Source organism: Mobula birostris, chromosome 8, assembly GCF_030028105.1.
Source record: "Mobula birostris isolate sMobBir1 chromosome 8, sMobBir1.hap1, whole genome shotgun sequence".
Taxonomy (NCBI): Eukaryota; Metazoa; Chordata; class Chondrichthyes; order Myliobatiformes; family Myliobatidae; genus Mobula; species Mobula birostris.
Window position 1 is genome coordinate 35,671,421 of NC_092377.1, and position 20,765 is coordinate 35,692,185.

The window sequence follows — 20,765 nt, forward strand, 5'->3', positions numbered from 1 at the left end:
AAATCACAGATGAGGTTTATAATAAGAAAAAGCCACAACTTGTATAATTTAATTAAACTTTACTTAACCTCTGTTTAAAACCTGTAATCATTTCTTTCCAAAATTGGAGGTAAGGGAGAGAAAAGTAAACAAGAAAAGTTTTGAAGGGAAGTTTTCAAAAAATGTTAGAAATAAATATATTGATGGCTGTTTTTTTCGTTGTTAACTCATAGTGCCAGGCTTTGGAAGGAAACATAGAGATATGAACACAGAGCGTGACTTTTTCATGCGAATGAAATGCACAGTGACAAACCGCGGACGAACTGTCAACCTCAAGTCTGCCACCTGGAAGGTGAGAAAACAGAAGTAGAAATGTAGTGAATTGGATTTGGTGGTTTTCTTGGTATTTTGCAGTCAGAAGTTCATTGTTTGAGAAATAGTTTCTGTAGTCATCAAGGCTGTTTTTTTCCTAAAATGGTGTTTTGTCAAAGTGAAGGTAATGAATTTGGAATTTGAGTGGAACTTTTGATGAATCAAAAGTTCCACTATAAATATGAGTAGAAAAGTATCCAAAGGCCAAGGGTAAAATTAAGTGATTTAATCCATGCACAAAACAGATAGACGTGGGACGCACCTAACTTTGGGCTCTTGATACTCACTTAAAAGGGAATGATAAAATATGGATACCTGCTGGGGTGCTGTGAGGATGATAGGAGTGTGCTATGAATTTCGGGTCCTTAGATTGTTATCAATATCTCTCAACTTCCATATGTTGGGGAATGGATTGTGAGAGAGGATGGACAGCTAAGGAGGAGAGGTTTGAGCAGAAAATCCATAATTTGTAATTTCTTACCAACTCAATTAACTGGTTATAGTTAGCAAAGATTAATTAAAGGATCTTTGGATAGCTTCTCAAGATTGAGGATGACCGTTTCTACCACCGGGTGTGTACATTCTGATGTGGCTAATTTGAAACCTATTGACTCAGCTTCATGTAAGGGAGGAAGTGCTTGATGGTGAGAGCCGATATGTAGTTTGGGTGGTTCAGCTGAGCCGAGGGGTTCTTGTGTACTTTTCAGAATGCCTTCAGAAACTGAATGCACTCAATAAAGGTAAATCTCCTGGAAAGAATTGCTCACCATGCTATTTAATTACCTTTTTGCTTTCATGAGGAAATCTGCAGATGCTGGAAATTCAAGCAACACACACAAAAAATGCTGGTGAATGCAGCCGGTCAGACAGCATCTATAGGAAGAGGTACAGTCGATGTTTCGGGCCAGGACCCTTTGTCAGGATGAACTGAAAGAAGAGATAGTAAGAGATCTCTTCTTTCAGTTGGTCCTGACGAAAGATCCCGGCCCAAAACATCGACTGTACCTCTTCCTATAGATGCTGCCTGACCTGCTGCATTTGCCAGCATTTTTTATGTGTGTTACTTCTTTGCTTTCATGCTTTTCATTGTATTGTTAAATAAAATGTGCTCAAAATTCAGAGTGATTGCTGTTAGCTATTTTTCATTTAAAATTGTGCGGCCACTTCACTAGGAGTGTCAACTGTCCACCAAGGCACTTGATCTTATTGGGTGAAAATCAATGCCAAGGTTGTGACTGGGTTCGTCAATGGGTTACTTACAGGGCCATTGATGCTCTTTGTCAATACTAATAAACGATAAAGTACCAGAATGATCTGCACACCAGAAAAAACCATACTCCTACTGTCATTCTATTATACAGGTAGTAAGTTTTAAGTGTTCTGTTTTACTTCATTCAGGTGTTGCACTGCACAGGCCACATCAAAATATACAATGCCTGCCAATCCCACACACTTTGTGGATATAAAGAGCCACCTCTGAATTGTCTGATCATGATGTGTGAGCCAATTCAACATCCATCCAACATTGAGGTTCCACTGGACTGCAAGACATTCCTGAGTCGCCACAGCATGGATATGAAATTTACCTACTGTGATGAGAGGTAAATGTCAAAAGTCAAATTTGAAATGCCCTCAGATTCTTCAGATTATTTAGAATTTTTAGTGTTAAATTCACAGATACTTACTAATAAATCATTCACAAGAAACAAAGATGAGTACAATAGAGTGATCTTTTTTCCTCGCTAATGGTGAGCATAGCAATGGATCCAATGTCCACTTCAGGCTAACGCTCAGGACCTTCAGCTCTGTGCAGGTCTGCTGTTGCAAAAGCATGGACAAAAATATATTTAGACCAACTGTGCCCCCTCCCACCAAATTTTCAATGTTTGTCCCAAGGTCTAACATAAGACCTATTGACTCAGCCTCATGTAAGGGAGGAAGTGCATTTGGTGGTTTTCTTGTTGTTTTGCAGTCAAAAGTTCATTGCCCAGGAAGGTTGTTTTATAATCATTGAGGTTGCTTTTATTTTCTAAAATGGTGTTTTGTCAAAGTGAAAGTAATGAATTTGTGCTTTGAGTGGAACTTTTGAATAATGAAAAGTTCCATTATAAAGACGAGTAGAAAGCCAAGGGGAAAAATAAGTGATTTAATCCATGTACAAAACAGATAGACCTGGGATGCACCTAACTTTGGGCTCTTGGAATTCATTTAAAAGACAGATACCCGCTGGAGATTTCAGAAGATGATAGGAGGGTTCTATGAATTTTGGGTCACTAGATTGTTATCAATATCTCTGAGACCAAATGCATTGAGCTCTCACTGTTTGGCTCCAATGACATCAAAATAAATTGAATTTATAAGATCTTAATTTGTTGCTGTCACAGACCTATTTTTCAGCTCTAAATCTACACTTATTCATCGGCATCACATAGTGGTTTGTGTGGCAAATGAAAAAACATGTCAAATGGAAACATTCAATCTTGGGGCACATTATTGATCACAGTCTAGCAACTCCAGCAGGGTAACAAAGCCTCCCAACCATCTACTTACACTAATCCTACATAAATCCTACTTTTTAAAAACCACTTCCATTAACTTCCCAGGTAATAACCTTAATTCTATCACTACCTGTAGGCTAGGGACAATTTACTGTAGCCAATTACCAACTGACCTTCAGATATAGAACATGGAACATGGAACATAGAACAGTACAGCACAGTACAGGCCCTTCGGCCCACAATGTTGTGCCAACCCTTAAACCCTGCCTCCCATATAACATTAAATTTCTCCATATACCTGTCTAGTAGTCTCTTGAACTTCACTAGTGTATCTGCCTCCACCATTGACTCAGGCAGTGCATTCCACACACCAACCACTCTGAGTAAAAAACCTTCCTCTAATATCCCCCTTGAACTTCCCACCCCTTACCTTAAAGCCATGTCCTCTTATATTGAGCAGTGGTGCCCAATACTGGGGAAGAGGTGCTGGCTGTCCACTCTATCTATTCCTCTTAAAATCTTGTATACCTCTATCATGTCTGCTCTCATCCTCTTTCTCTCCAAAGAGTAACCCTAGCTCCCTTAATCTCTGATCATAATCCATACTCTGTAAACCAGGCAGCATCCTGGTAAATCTCCTCTGTACCCTTTCCAATGCTTCCACATCCTTCCTATAGTGAGTCGATCAGAACTGGACACAGTACTCCAAGTGTGGCCTAACCAGAGTTTTATAGAGCTGCATCATTACCCCGCGACTCTTAAACTCTATCCCTCAACTTACGAAAGCTAACACCCCATAAGCTTTCTTAACTACCCTATCTACCTGTGAGGCAACTTTTAGGGATCTGTGGACATATACCCCCAGATCCCTCTGCTCCTCCACACTTCCAAGTATCCTGCCATTTACTTTGTACTCTGCCTTGGAGTTTGTCCTTCCAAAGTATACCACCTCACACTTCTCTGGAAGCACCCCACACTTGTATGCCTTCTGGAGGATTGTGCAGACAGCACCCAGAGGCAGGATTGAACCTGGGTCTCTGAGACTCTGAAGCACCACTATGCCACTTGTTGGGCAGCACTGCATGGCATCCAACCACAGTGAACCTGGATCGAAGATTTGAAAGCTTTTTAAATGTAGAAGTTCTGAAGTATTTAGAAGGAACTGGATGAAATGCAGGCACATGGAACTTGTTCTGAAAGACATTTTGATCAGATAGATGAGTTGGGCCTAAGAGCCTGTATCCAGGCTGTATAAATAACTCTTGAAATCTGCTGCAATGCCAGTTTTACAGGAAACAAAGCAATCTTATAATATTAAAACTTGCATATTATGAAAAATTAATAAGTGGGCTAAATCAGCGAGCCATGCAGAGAAATAAGTTAACTAAACATGCTATATTAATGCTTAATCAAATTTAATCAGGACATTACAAAATTCTGCCTCACCATGACAAATCTATAGCTTCCATTTTCCTTGACTACTTATATCTTGATTACCCATGAAAACTAGGATTATAAATAGTCCTTACATTGATGGTTTTAAATAATTTCCCTTGAAAATGAAGTTTCTGCAGAATCAATTGGTTTTAGCTGATCTTAAAAACCCTGTACAAGAATATAAGGTTGCAAAGGTAAATTTGTATGAACAGCCGTGGTCACAAATGTTATCAATCAATTACATAAATTTTTCCATTAGATTAATGGTGAGCTGGATCATTTCTCAAAACAATGGGAAATTTAGGCAAGAACAGATACATATGTTTGTTTATTTACTTATTTATTGAGAAACGTGTGGAATAGGTCCTTTCTGCCATTCGAGCCATGTCACCCAGCAATTCCCCCCCCCCACTCCGATTTAATCCTAGCCTAATCCTGGGACAGTTTACAATGACCAATTAACCTACCCACCGGCATGTCTTTGGACTGTGGGAAGAAACTGGAACACGGGGGAAACCCATGTGGTCACGGGGAGAACGTACAAACTCCTTACAGGCAACAGTGGGAATTGAACCGAAACTTTTTAACAATGTGATGCATCTGACTGGCCTTGTTGACCCTGAAAACTACTGAAGTACAGAATCTTACAGCTTCCTAAATATAATAGATCTAAATCTTATATATTTTATAGACCTTGTAGATAAAAAAATTCTAAACCTTTTATATATTTAATTCCTAAATCTTTACTAAATGGACATTGAACCCATGAACACTACCTCACTTTATTATATTTTTTCTGTTTTGCACTATTTTTAATCTAACTATTTAGTGCACATATATATATTTACTGTAATTGATTTACCTATTTATTTTTCCCTTCTATATTATCATGTATAAGTATTGAACTGCTTCTGTTAAGTTAACAAATTTCATGACACATACCGGTGATAATCAACCTGATTCTGATGCTGATAATTCAGGTTTTAGTTGTGAATGGTGATTATAAAATCACTGAAGAGATTAATTGAGTTTCTTTTTGTCTTCTAACATTTTTTATTTGATCTTCCTTCTTTCCCTTTCATTATGTGCTTTGAATTTAAATTTGCATGTTTTCTTTGCCCTTGCATTGTTACCTTCTCAATCTTTCAAATCAATATTTTTAAGGAGAGGCAGTTACTTATCGTGCTCACTGAGATTCCAGTCAACTCTTCAACAGCAGAACTGAAAAAGTGGCAAAACAAGCATATTAGGCTGCAGCGAGAGTGGGGTAGTTGAATGTTTCTGATAAGGCATAATTAGGGTCACCATGGGGATAAGCTGAAAACAAGATCACCTGGTCAGCAAGTGAATAGGAACAGTTAGAGAGTGAGTGAATTAATAAGAGAACATAGACAAAGGAACGTGGGAATTGCAAAATATAGAGCAGGAGGATATTCCTGCCAGAGAGAGCAAAAAAAAGTTGATCCAGTATCACAGATGTCTGACTGATACAGTCAGAAGAATCAAATTAATTGAAGTTGTACAGTTCGATATTGAGTCCTGTTAGTTTGCAGGTGAAGTGTACAGATAGTCAAACTTGCAATGGGCCTCACGGTAACAGCACAGAAGGCCACAAACTGATGGGCCGCAGTGGAAGTGAGATGAGGAATTAAAAAGACAGGCCACAGAAAGCTCTGTATTGCTCCTGTAAACTGAACAAATGTGCTCGGCCAAGCAATCACACAATCTGTGCTAGGTTTCTCCAATATAGAAGTTCACCTCCTTCATTTTACTATTACTGTTAACTCACATTTTTAATAACTTGCCACACAAATTATTTTAAAACCTAAATGGGAATTCGAACAAATGACAGATATCAATAGACGTCTTGCTGCTGCAAGTTATAGCTCAATGGCCCCTTGTTAGAAAAACCTCATCAGAGAAATTCCAGATCCACGTCAATGATCCAAATCACATTAACTATATCAGCTTAGGGCCAGATTACTCCCAGTAAACAGTACAATTTGAAGTGTAAAATATTCAGCCCAATATTAAACATTCATTGTTTAGGTAAGAGGCTTGTGACCTGGATCAAGACATCTTATGATTTTAGATCACACTATTTCAGTGTCAGTATGAAAGCAGCATAACATAACAGTTTGATCCACAGAATTGTCCTGGTAGCCTTCAAATTGAAAGACGTGAGAAATAAAACTTCACTGTTTCCGACTGGCACATCACTACTTTTATCTTGATTATTTTATTTTGTTGTATTTTGTTTCATCCTAATTTGTTTATTTCCAAAAAAAGAATATTCTGTGAATAATGATTATTACCCTGATCTCTTTAACTTTTTCCTTTCCTCCAGTCATTGCATTGTAACAACTTGCTTTTTCCTCTGTCAGGTCAGAGATTTATGGAAAGCTCTCAAGTGAAGTTAGACAAATGAACTGAATTTGGGACTCTCACTTAATGTCTTACTGAAGAGGAGAATGTTCATTTTTTTTTAATCACTGTAACCATGGTTATTGCCGCCTCATTCTGTTGCTGAAACCCTCCCCCATGCCTTTGTTTCCTCTAGACGACTATCACAACACAACTGCATACCTTGTTCTACTCACTGATGATCTGAAGGCCTGATAACTGTCCCTAAGTTGCACCCACCACTTCATTCATCACCTCAGTGCTTACTGACCTAATCATCACCAACTCCTCAGCAACAACAATTGTTAGGGCTGAAATACAAAATGAAAAGAATACTTCAGTAATCAGTAATGGTTCAACTTCCCCTGTTGATCCTTGGCCACAGTTATTGGCAGGTTATAGTTTTTATTAAGAAAGTTGATACCAGTGTTCAAAGGAAAATTATGGAACAATGTTATGGAAACACACTCCAGGTTTTGGTTAATCACAAGTGGAGGCTTTAAACTACATTTGCTGTTATTAGAACATTCGGCACATCTCATCTGTAAGAAACTTGCAGAGTTATAATTTAAGCTTCATGGTGTTCAACTTTTCTGCCAAGCACAGTTACAAATTATGTTTCTTTCCTTTCAAGAGCATGGTTCAGTACCTATTAACTCTTTGGTCCCATTTTACAATTTTTTTTACTCTCTCCTTCATCTTTAAGATTCATTTCAATGGTTGACATTTTCCATTGTTTTACTTCTGGTAAGATGGCATCACACTCAGACACAGCGTCTTCTATGGGATCAACCAAAGGTGTTATTGTCTTTTTTAAACGTATTTTTTACGATAGCAAGACCCTGATGGAATTTAAGAACTTATGAGTACTGCAGGTCTGCCCCATCAGCAAGTTGCTCGTAGTGGGGAAACTGAAGGAGCTAGATTTAGTTCGGACTGTGCTGTTGCCTTTGATGAGGTGTTGGTGCATGAAGGTATGCAGTCTAATAGCCAGTTATCGTCTCAGTCACTTTTCTTGTGATTGCAAGACCCTGTTGGACATTGGTCGTGTGGATTGGTGCGAATCCAACTCATTGGTTTATTGGTGCAGCCTCAGTCATCGCAAGGACTAGGCCTCAAGCCACAGAGTCACCTGTTTGCAGCCGCCCAGAGGGAGGATGCTCCACTGGAGTGCTGGAGGTGGTGTGGCGTAGCGTCCATGATGGAGTTCATTTTGCAGTGTGACTGTTGGTACTGTGCTTTGCACCTTGATCTCAGAGTAACACTGTTTCATTTGGCTGTATTCATGGATACTCATGTATGGTCGAATGACAATTAAATTTGAACTTAAATATACATTATTTTATTTCCACATTTGAAAATTTGGGGAGTCAGTGAAAAGATAATTGTCCGCTTTCTCTTCACCAGAATTGCAGCACTGATGGGATACTGTCCTGATGAACTGCTTGGCCGTTCAGTTTATGAGTTCTACCATGCACTGGATTCAGATCACATGATTAAAAGTCACCAGAACTGTAAGTAGCACATCAAAATGTCTTGCACTTTGATGTGGTAGCACCATTTGCAAATTACTTTGGAGAAAAAGGTTAACTTTTGATTTTAAAAATGGTTAGGTTGTATTACTTGTTATCATGCCATGTGTTCTCAGATGAAGTGATTTGTGATTTTTTAAAAAAATAAATGTATATATAGTGTACAAAGCATTCTGGTAATCCATTAGGATGCTTAAGTACTTTAATTTCTCTGTGCAACATATGAAGTGTTGCTTGTAAAAATGCTGTGTCATTTCCAGCATACAAGGATCTCCATCTACTCTATAAAAACAGTCCCAACCTATAAGGATGGACCTGTAGTCCTTGGCTCAGGCTGAGTCACCACAAAACAGCATTTTTTTTTACTGACCCTATGCTTTAACTAAAACATCCCAGTAAATTACTGGAGGGTGGGAGCTGTGGTGATGAGAGGCCATCCCAGCTGGTAGGCTTAACACTAGTACGTAGCTTCACTATGATATAAGGGCATGGCCGATAAGGGATTAGTTTGGATTGTTTAGATATGGAGACTCCTGTGGGATTAAATTGTGTGGGAGCCAGTCCTGATTGAGTGTCTCGGGCAGAAATGTCAACTGTTTACTCTTTTCCATAGATGCTGCCTGAGACCTGCTGAGTCCCTCCAGCATTTTGTGTTTGATTTCCAGCACCTGTAGATCTTCTTGTGTTTGTAAACTGTGTGGGATTTTGGTTTCAAATTTTCAGACTGACCAGCTGAGTAGGAATTTAGAATCAACCTTCTGAGGTTCCTTATTGTTTTATTATATTTTTGCAAAGAGTGGCATTTAAGGAAATCTATTTGCATAGGATGCCAGGTAATGTTGGAATGTTAATACCCATACAGCAATGGGTACCCCCTTCTGGAGGGGGAAAGCAGAAGAATATCGTGTTCAGCATGAGCTGCTTCATCAAGAACAAGCAAGTCTGCCATCTGCAGAAGTAGTGATCATCTTTTGACCCTTTTGCTCACCTAACACAGAACTGACACACTATGGTGACTTCTACACAGGTTTTGAAAGAACCCTTGTCTGCAGCCCAGAGGGAGGCAGATTGTTCCTCTAGGAAATTCTAATCCAAGAATGGGCAACGAAGAAGTAGGGTAAACTAGATTGTGGTATGGTTGTTACAGTCAGAGAAGCAAGCAATATGCATGGTCTAAGCTGATGGTTATTCCATCATCTGAACAAGGGATGGCAAATATTCAATCGTCACTTATGCTATCACAGGTACCAATGATCGCTGAACTGTCAATCAGTACCTTCATCAGTCTGGCTTCAAAATATCAGCCTCAACAGAAGTGTCAAAAGAAAAACAAATTTCAAGCTGACCAGGAACCTAGAAAGATTGTGCTTGTCTGAAAAGCTGTCAACTCTCAGCCAATAAGAACATAAGAAATAGGAGCAGGAGTAGGCCATCCAGCCCATCGAGCCTGCCCCGGCATTCAATAAGATCATGGCTGATCTGTCTGTAAACTCAGCTCCATCTAACTGCCTTTTCTCCATAACCCTTAATTCCCTTACTATTTAAAAACCAATCTAAATGTTTCTTAAATATATTTAGTGAGGAAGCCTCAACTGCTTCCCTGGGCAGAGAATTTCACAGATTCACCACTCTCTGGGAAAAACAGTTTCTCCTCATCTCTGTCCTAAATCTTCTCCCCTGAATCTTGAGGTAATGTCCCCTAGTTCTTGTCTCACCTGCCAATGGAAACAACTTTCCTACTTCTATCTTATCTATCTCTTTCAAAACTTTGCACGTTTCTAGAAGATCCCCTCTCATTCTTCTGAATGCCAGAGAGTATAGTCCCAGGCGACTCAATCTCTCCTCATAGGTTAACCCCTTCATCCCTGGAATCAACTTGGTGAACCTCCTCTGCAATGCCTCCAAAGCCAGTATACTCTTCCTCAAGTATGGAGACCAGAACTGCACACAGTACTCCAGGTGTGGCCTCACCAGTACTCTGTATAGTTGCAGCATGACCTCTCTGCTCTTGAATTCAATCCCTCTAGCAATGAAGGCCAACATTCCGTTTGCCTTCTTAATAACCTGTTGTACCCGCAAGCCAGCTTTTTGCGATTCATGAACAAGCACTCCCAAGTCCCTCTGCACAACAGCATGCTTACAATAGGACTTGCAGTGTCCAGTGTGTGAGCTGTCCCAAAGTCCACCAAAACTGAAACCTGTACAGAAACACAAGATATTCTGCAGATGCTGGAAATCCAGAGTAAATTATGTAGAGGACCGCTTTGATATTCTTCCAAACACTACCATAACTTGTTTGTTGAAAATTACATGAAGATCAAAGAGCTAATTAATTCCAATTTAAGATGTTCCTGGATTGAAAGCTTCACCATTCTGCAAAGGAAAATAAACAGCTCTACGGATGTCTGAAGGCAGAGGTCCAGCAAAAGGTGTGTGACTTAAAGAACGGATGACAGATGTGAACAACATAGAAGCCTCAGTGATTTGCTGTAGGCCATGACCTGCATGTGTTCTTTAACACTGTCAAGGTAGTCTTCAGTGGGTAGAGCTGTTTGTTTTCCTTCAGCCAAAACATTCAAGGCCCCACCTATTCAAGTGTTACAAAGTCTTGAGCCCACACAGATATCATTCCCAAGGAACTGCTGAAGAAGTTGTAATAGTAAGAATTCATTCATGGAACAGAAGATGCACAAAAAGTTAGAACCTGACAACACCCCTCAAAATGGATTATTCACAGGATTTTGTAGAGATAAGCCATGAAGAGATTTATTGATAAATAATAGGAAATGCACAAAAGATGTAATGCTAGTCCATGTAATTAATAATGTTTTGTCACAACTATCCCTTGTGTTATTGAACCAGCACTCAAAAATACAGGATTTAGCAATGCTACAATTTTCACATCTGCTTCCTCCTTTATTGGGAGTCCTAACTTTAACCATCCTGGCAATACTGGGCAGTTCAATAAAATAAAATGGCTTACTGGAGGAAAGAACAAGAAATAACCAGAACAAAGCAGCCATCAGAAATAAAACTGCTGTTTGATGTTATCGACAAAGGTCAAAGAGGAGTAATAATACTAGCTCTGCTGGCTTTTCAGATGAATCGTCTAATCTGTGATAGGGGTAATGGAGGTGGATCATTTGGGTGTGGTACTGCAGAAAGTTAAGCTATAAAGAAGAAACAAAAAAGCATTATATGAAATTATATAAAACAGTTTGGAATCTTGTTTTAATGTCTTTGTGATGAATATAAATCATTTTTGAAACCTTAATAAGGACAACTAATTGAATTAAAGATCCATATTCTTCAACCTATTCTCCAATGGCCATAATCTCAAACTCACTTAATTTCATAATAGCCTTTATAGGATTGAAAATGAAATCAGATAGCAAAGCTTTATCTTCAGTTGTAAACAGGCTAAATTTCTAATGTTTCATTTTTAACCACAGCAATAATTTCTATTCTCTGAAGCTTATGTTTGTGTTGCATGCAACCTGAATATTTAATATAAGGTGTCCATAAGTAGTTGTTTTTGTAGGTCAGTAGAAGGTGAATAGGGTGATCAACAGTGTAGTTTAGCTTCTACATTGCAGTACTTGTGTAATCATTGGCCTATCAGATTGGCAGGTGTTCTTCTGGTGACATTGTGTGCTGTTGAAAACAAGATTACAGCGCTAACAAGGCCTCCTGGTAAACAAGCAACTGGAGCATAGCACACATTGAGATTTTATTGATTGTGACCAATGTCATTATCCTCTCAAAACACAAATGATAACTACCAGATTCAGACAGGCTCCCAAAGCCAATACTGAATCAAGGTGCAGTTTAAACTTCTAAATTACAGGCTGAAAATACATAAGTACTTCATGGATGTACATTAAAGAAATATTGTGGAAAGTAGCATTCTAATACATTGAGTGGCAATTTTCTAATGTTTTTAATATTCCAAATTGTAATAAACAATATTAAAGGTGTTTAAAATTTAAACAGTGAATAGAGTATAATTCAAAACAAAATAATACACATTTCATTGTATTGTACAATGATACTGCACAATGTCAATGTTACATGATCAAATGATGTTCAATACATAATGAAATGGTTTGTTTATAAAATACTTCTGGATGATCACTGAAATTAAATACATGAAGTGAGGTCTTCCTTTTTTATTTTTGTTTTTAAAGTATGCACGAAAGGTCAGTCAGTTACTGGCCAGTACCGGATGCTTGCTAAACGAGGTGGATATGTGTGGGTTGAGACCCAGGGGACAGTCATCTACAACAGCCGTAACTCTCAGCCACAGTGCATTGTCTGCATCAACTATGTTCTGAGGTATGTCTGCTTTATTGCACAACTGATCTCACAGCCAGGAAATTCAGGACAGAAATCCTGTGATTCAGTGATCTTATTTTGGCGTCTGAGCCTTCTATTGTTCTCTGTACATGGACGATTAGTAAAGACTCATCAGTAGCCCAGCCTTAGGCACATGACAAGCTTGTCAGGAAACTTCGGTAGTCCTGGTGGTAAAGTATAAAACATTTAAAATACAGAAGGGCTCCTGCTAAAAGCTGTATATGATTAAAGTGTTTCTCTTCACTGATTACAACTAAATTTAATCATCACTTAAGTATTAGGCAGGGTTGCAGTTAACAGATGTTGAACATAAAATAGTGTTGTTATTTGCAGGTAACTTGATTTTGAGAGAAACTTAACTTTTAAAATTGGTATAAAGGATTTTGTCGGACAGATTTGGTTTTCAGTTAAGTCTAATTTGTGTGCAAGTTAAATCAGGTTATTTAGTTAGCCTATTGCTGTCTAGATGAAAAAGTATTCAAGGTGTTGAATATGATTCTCACTTAGATGTTTCAAGTGAATAATTTCAACAAGCCTAATTAAAAAGTAGCTTTTAATTTGTTTGAACTTAAAATGCAAGAGGCTATGATTCAACAAATTAATTCTCAGTCTTTTCTAAAACAAAAGGTAAATTGTTTGTAACAGAGTGCAAGTTAAAGCAGTATATGATATCAGTTACTCTCGCCTTATTGTTCTTCACTAGATTCAGAATAATCAGAGACTGGCAAGCATAACAAAGATTAAAATGCAATGATTAGCAGTTCATATTTGCTAAAGGAAAGGTCAGTTAAGTGCAATTAAAATGATCAATATATGCAGAAATCATAGGTATTTAGACCACATTTAATTTACAAGTTTACTATTTAGAGCCTGACCACAGCCATTATGCCACATCAACTGATAATTTTTAGCCAATAAATTATAATATTTGAATAAACTGAACTCAAAGCACTTAGATTGCTCATTTTTCCAGAGGTTACGTCTCATAACTGTGGAATACATTGTGAACAAAAGTGTCAATTAAAGTAATAGTCAAAGAGTATTGCAGTACAGATATGGGCCTTTAGTCCAACAAGTCTGCTCACCATGGTGCTCAGCATGTTAGTTCCAATTTCCTGCTTTTGGCCTATTTGCCTCTCAGCCCTGCCCCACCATGTACCTAAGCAAGTGTTTCTTAAATGTACCTGCCATAAATACTTCTTCTGATATCTTGTTCTAGCTGTTCACTACCATTTGTGTGGAAAAAGTTGCTCCCCCAGATCCCTCTCATCCTCAATCTATGCCCTCCCCCCAGTTTTAGACTCCCCTATCCTGGGTCTGTAAGGTCATTTCTCATTCTTCTGTGCTCCAAGGAAGAAAGACCTAGCCTGGACAACTGTTCCCTATAACTCAGGTCTTGTAGTCCTGCAACATCTGTGTACATTTTCTCTGCCCTCTCTCAGTTTAATCATGTACTCTCTATTATAGGGTGACCAAAACTGTGCACAAGACTCCAAGTGTGACCTTACCAATGACTTATACAATTGCATCATAATGTCCTTACTCCTAAACTCAGTACCCTGACTGATGAAAGCTGTTTTCAACACTCTGACTACCTGTGATGCTAATTTGAACTATGCACTTGGTTTGGCTGTTCCTATATGCTCCCTTGTACTCTACAGCAGTAGTCCCCAACCACTGGGCCATGAGGAAACAATATGATTTGGCGATATGAACCAATATGAGTCAGCTGCACCTTTCCTCATCCCTGTCATGCCCACTGTTGAACTTGAATGCACGCGAGGTCCGCAAGGATATTGTCAATATTAAACCGGTCTGCAGTGCGCAAAAGGTTGGGGACCCCTGCTCTACAGCATGGTGGGGTGGAGATACATCTCCATCAAAGGAAGTAAAAGGCGCTTCTTCTCTCCATTAGCCTGCAGATCACCCTTGGGCAATGTGTAGCACCAGCTTAGCCCCTCCGATCAGGATCATATGAAGCCATGGGAGCAGATGGTGGATGGCCGTGTGGGCAGCTGGCGCATATCACAAGTCTTGGTTATGCGACCACTAGTGCCAGGCAGACGATCTCTGAAGGGATTGTTAACAACTGGGGTTACCTGTCCTATAAAGACATTGCTATTCCTGCCTTCTGGGCAAACTACTTCTGTTGAAAAATTTGCCAAGAGCAATCATGGCCATTGAGCACGATCATCTATGTAATGGGGCACCATATAATGATGTGGATGAATACTGCACCATTCAGCACATGTCTAATGCTGTTTTGACTTTCCAAAATGCATCACCTTATATTTCCCTATATTTAAATTCATTTGCTGATCCTTAGCTTAATTCACTAACTGATTAAGGTTGCCCGTAATCTACGATAAACCTTTTTCATCTTCACCACCTCCATCTAATTTTGTGTCATCTGCAAATGTACTAATCAAGCCTTGTGTATTTATGCCCAAATCATTTACATAACTCACAAACAACAAAGATCCAAACACCAACATCTTTGGCACACCCTAGTCATTGGACATGATTCCAGGAAGCAAACTTTCGTCAAAGTGACCATAAAGTTATCACAGCTGATCATTTGTAAAGTACTAATTGGAGAAAATTTCATAAATAATATGTGGGCAGAAGTGGCTTAATGCGTTTGGTATTGATCTGATGGGTTTTCTGAATTGAGCACAATGTTGGATAAGTGCAGTATTGTCTGTTGGAAAAATATTAAATTAAAACACAGTTTTCCTATGTGCTGAGGGTGAATCTGAAGACAACTTGAATTAGAACAAGGAAAACTCTTAATAAGGTCAAATATATTCCATGACCAATGTCAGAGCATGATTTCACCAAAATTGTTACAATGAGCATCAACATTATAGTAACTACACAAACATCTATCATAAAAAAGAGCTATCTTGAGGATGTGACAAGATATGAAATGAAATGCAAGTTGCTTTCTTTCATTCTACAGCACAACCAAAGTTTAAAATCAACTGTTGTGTATTCACAGTGAAATTGAGGAGAACAATGTTGTATTCTCAATGGACCAGACAGAGTCGCTCTTCAAACCATGCCAGACTGTGAGAAATATGAATAGGAGACACATTAATGGTGCTCCAGTGCCAGATGATGGTCAACTGCTGTTTAGTAAATTGAAGGAAGAACCTGATGAACTAGCACAACTTGCTCCTACACCTGGAGATTCCATCATCTTACTTGACTTCGGTAACAAAGCTATGTTACAGAGTGTTACAATTTAAAACAATAATGCTGTGATTTTTTTTTTGAAAACGTGATTGGGGGGGGGTCATCAAAGAGGTATGAAGTTAATCAAGAAAATTTGGGATGTAGTAGTGGAGTGGCTACAAGAAATGAGGCAGTTCCCAGTGGAGAAAGGAAAATCTGTGTCTTTGCAGTTTTTGACAGGCAGTGGTAGACTTGAACATACTTTGGGAATATTGCAGTGGCAGAGAAATTAACAGAATCCTGGATAGTGTATTCCAGACCATTATTCTTGTATGCAGTAGAAATGACCATACTTGCTGCTAAGATATTCATACCCTTTCAAACTGACAAAATAGTTTACATTTTATGCTTAACATTGCATAACTGAACCAACAATTTCAATACATATCCACTTCTTTATTCTCCTCACTAGGAAATCAACAGTATGAGGAAGCCCCTCTTTACAATAAAGCTATTATGCCACCAAGCAAGCCGTGGCCTATGGAAGTCACAAAATCAAATGCGAAATGTCCTTCTGAACTAAACAAGCAATCGTCTCTGGATCTACGCGCCTTTACAGTGCCCCAGGTCCCATCTGGCAGTTCCAGTCCACATACCTGCAGCAGCACCTCAAGTTCTTCTGTAAGTAATAAGACAAAATTACAAACTACAATTTCTGAAAAGCAGTTGTAATCTATATTTACAGAGATTATGTCAAGCACTTAATTCCCTTCCACTTCCCTTTATAACAAAAGTAAAGAATGCTACACACTGCAGTAGTAGGACCAAGTAAGGTGGTGATGTTTGCTTGCACCTCTACCTGACCTGCATCACCCTGTTTCACACACATCATTGATGTGTCTGCATATGGTTTGTATTAAACAGTTTTAATCTCCACCTTCTATAAACCTACGTGATCCCAAACTCTGTCATTTGATTCATGTCTAGCACTAAATCCCATTTGCTTATCACCATTCCTAATCTTGTCTGGTTCATATCCCTAAATGATTGAATTTATGTCCTAGCCTTCATTTCTAATTAACTCCATAATCTTTACCTACCGTACAGCTCCAAATCCACCCCCACCACCCTGTGCACCTTCTTTTCCCTCCTTTGTTTAAAAGATCTTTATTTCAAAATACATAATTGCTATATCTCTTTTAAATATAAGGCTCAGAATATATCTTTAAATAAACTCTCCCCAATGTTTAAAATTGCTCACTTTTTTTTAAATGCTTTGCTTCACTAAATTAAAGACAGGTAATACATATTACAGGAGAACTAAGAGCTCATTTCATTATGGAAAAATTGTCTGACATGATTGCAAATAGTAACTTTTTCTTTAATATAATATCTAAAGTTAAATTGTTGCTACTCCAAAAATTACATCAAATACTTAAAATATCCAGCTCTTGACATTTTACCCATCTGTAACCAGATGGTGACCCACAACAGCTTTTCTTCCCACTCACCATTGCCTGTAGTATTTCTTCTTATCTGTTGCTTATTTATGATCTAGCAGCTATTGATTGTCCAAATGTTGAATTACCCACAACTGACATGCTGGGAAATCATCATTTGGAATTGCCATATTGTGCAGTTATAACAGCAGGTTAGAACATGACTATAATGCAGCAAACATTTTGCCTCCCAGTTTCATGAAACATTTCCATACAATGCAATTTTTTTAAATGTATCATCGAGGTAATTTTATAAGCCTCACTCACTGTTGAAGACACCTGTCCATCAATAATACAATGAAGATTTAGACACACTTTGACTATGATTTACTGACCAGTAATTATTATACCATGTACCTTGGATCAAACTGTCTGACACCCAGTGTACAGTCCTAAATTTACTCTTGTGTTCAAAAACACTGCAAGAGATCATGCACAATAGAGGTTTGCTTACAATTTAATACCATACATGGCTATTACAGATTACACCATGTATTATCTTTGCAGAATTTTTAGTGTTCATAACTACACCAATTAAGACCTTTTGATATTAAACTTTTTATAGCATAGTTCTTTTCTCACTGTATTTTAATTTACTGATGAGTTTAAATTCAGCTAGCATTTTATAATGAATTCACAGCAGACTTTTGGTTAGTTAGAATTACATTATTCAGACAGCTTTTTTCCACCATATCATGTACATCTGAACTGTTTCAAAAACAAACAATACTTTCATTCACTGCATGCAACTAAAGCTTAGATTCAGACCTGTGATACCATTGCAGGCAAAGCTTAATACCATTTAATAATGTACTATGGTAATAGGATGAATCATATTTCCATCACAGGATAACATGTTTGAAAATGTTTCTTTACTTTGCAATTATAGCCAAGCAGCCCTGGAGATTACTACAGTTCCTTGGACAATGAACTTAAGATAGAACTGATTGAGAAGCTTTTTGCTATGGACACTGAAGCAAAAAAACACTGCAGCACTCAGGTCAGTTCAATAAATTAATACAAAATAAACTTTAAGACAATATCTATTCAGTCAATCAGAGATTCCTAAGAAATGGAAGGGCATTAATGTATCTTATTCAAATAGATAAATAGATACAAAAGTGTTATCAGAATTCATTGAATATGATGATCAACTGTGCAGCAAAGGAAGTCAGTTAAAGTCACATACCTAACTTCCTGCAAAATAATGTAATGCACAAGATGAATATAAAGCAACACCCAAAAATGCTGGAGGAACTCAGCAGGTCAGGCAGCATCTATGGAAATGAATAAACAGTCGACATTTTGGGCCAAGACCCTTCTTCAGGACTTCAGATGAATATAAAACCTACACAAAGAAAATCATAGCATACCCACAGTAAATGATCATTATGCTCTGAGCATGCAGCAGTTCTATGGAAGTCTCCAGAGCAATGAAACACTCAAGTATTAAGCTGCAGATTGCAGGACAGCCTTGCACAAGTGAACTGAACAATGGTCTTTTTTCTCCTGGCCCCAGAGAGGACTGCAGAAGGGAGCACTGTGCCTGAAGGTAAATGGGGAATCAGTGTAAGTTGGTGTCTTCTGATGGCTTGATTTGAGCTGATTGAATCAGGGCCCCAAGACATCAGTAGCCTGTAAGATGTGGTGGATCTTGCCTACAGTGATGCCGCATATTTCCACAGAGACAGATCAGTTAAATTTGGACTTCATTACATTGTGTCAAAATAGTATCACCTTGCCTGTTAAAGCTTGCTTGGGCTGCCTAGCTTACACTTTCAAAGCCTGAGATACTCCACCTACAGCCCTGGAAGTTGTCAAATCACCTCCCTTGATAAATGCATTAATAGCAATTTTTGACAGCTCTCAGTTTTGAGGTATATGGATTAAAATAGTGTTCATTAAAATGGCACCAGTTTTAAAATCAAGACATATTTGAATAAATCAGCGAACCATGTCTGGCAAACCTTTTTTTCCAGTCCTATTGCCTGAACTATTGTAACCTTGTCATTTATTAAGCGGACTATACTGTATGTCCATTCAGTAGTTTTTCCAACACCAATTGCAAAGTCCATGAGACAGAAAAAGGGTAAATTACAGGGAAAAAATAGTTTCAGGCCTTAATTGAAAAGCAATACTGTAAGATTTTTTTAAAAGGTAGTTTGCTCTTAATCAATTAAATTCTCTGAAAGTAATATGCAGAATTAAGCTGCTAGCTAAGTTATTTGAGATTTTAAAAAAAAGATAAGAAAGTATACCATTATCACTCCACTATTAACATTTAGAAACAAACTTTTTATCTTAAGTAGCGCAGTTCTGTTATAGAACCTTTGGTAACTTGGTGCTGCTTGCATGAATATGTTAATAGTTGATAACCTGGCTAGGTTTATACCTGTGTGGAATGGCACGTGTACACAAAACAGACAAACTGTGCATGTGTTTGTGTGTTCTTCATCATTATTAACATAATTTCTGATTCCAGGCAGAATTGAGTGATCTGGACCTTGAAACACTGGCTCCATATATTCCGATGGATGGGGAAGACTTCCAGCTAAGCCCGATATGTCGTGATGAGCAAGCCGCTTCTGAAAACCCATCAAGGACTCAAGATTATTCAGTCAATGTGAACAGTATGCTCCAGTCATTTGCTCCAAATTTTGTGACCTTGCACAGACAGCTGCCTCCAGAAAAGTACTGTACCCAGATGTCATCAGTAAAGAAGAATGATCCCACCCAAATCCCTCCACTGGGTTACAACACCAGAAATGGTATTCCTCTGCCACCTTACCATTCACCCCTAAGTACTCCAGTATCCTCAGTGGGTTGCAAAACAGGTAGTCAGTGGCCTCCTGATCTACCTTTCAACTGTATGGCGAGGAAGTGGAAACTGATGGATCAGAGGACTGGATCGTTGCCTGGTATCCCACCTGGTGTCCCACCTTGCCAGTTGGTGCACACGTCACTCTATAAAGAAAGGTAAAAGGAAAAAAAAAAAAAAATGAAAACCTGTTTCAGCATTTTCTTTCTATGATCTGAAAGATAAGCGGGATCTAGCTAAGATCAAATAGAATCAATCAAGGATAAGCAGGAAAAACTGTACCGGAATATTGAGTGATCTGTAGAGGAGATGATTCTGCCACAACCTAAGTAGATCCCCATGGAATAAAAGCCACTGCTTCTTGGATGGTGACGGAGATGGAGAATAGGATAAGGCAAAAAGAAAGGCGCATGCTTGGTGATTTCATCAAGTGAGAACCATGTGAAACAATATATTAAGAGGAGAGTGAAGAGGAAAAGACTTCCAACTAGTGTACATGACAATTGAATAGGTTAATAACCTAAAATTCTTTGATATGCATGTCACCTCACATGTATACATGGGTGGTCACAGATGGAAACATGACCTGTTTCACTCAACTTGACTATGCCAACTAAGGAGCCTTCTTGAGTTAGCCACATTTACTTGCATTTTCCCCAAATCCTTGGAAACCTTTCCAATCCCTGATCCTGTC

At 38.4% G+C, this 20,765-nt stretch overlaps 1 protein-coding gene and 1 long non-coding RNA gene across 3 annotated transcripts in view; one reads left to right on the forward strand and one right to left on the reverse strand.

Moving 5' to 3' along the window:
* The window catches only part of LOC140201231 (endothelial PAS domain-containing protein 1-like), a 124,326-nt gene that overhangs the window by 92,187 nt on the left and 11,374 nt on the right, over positions 1-20,765 (forward strand). For both annotated transcript variants that reach the window (XM_072265002.1, XM_072265000.1), the window contains exons 5-12: positions 213-331; positions 1,750-1,952; positions 8,097-8,203; positions 12,409-12,556; positions 15,579-15,793; positions 16,227-16,435; positions 18,143-18,253; positions 19,736-20,229. In XM_072265002.1, the coding sequence (XP_072121103.1) occupies positions 213-331; positions 1,750-1,952; positions 8,097-8,203; positions 12,409-12,556; positions 15,579-15,793; positions 16,227-16,435; positions 18,143-18,253; positions 19,736-20,229 (1,606 nt within the window). The remainder of the gene's footprint in view (positions 1-212; positions 332-1,749; positions 1,953-8,096; positions 8,204-12,408; positions 12,557-15,578; positions 15,794-16,226; positions 16,436-18,142; positions 18,254-19,735; positions 20,230-20,765) is intronic.
* LOC140201232 (uncharacterized) overlaps positions 1-20,765 on the reverse strand; it is a 140,905-nt gene that overhangs the window by 10,168 nt on the left and 109,972 nt on the right. The window lies entirely within an intron of this gene.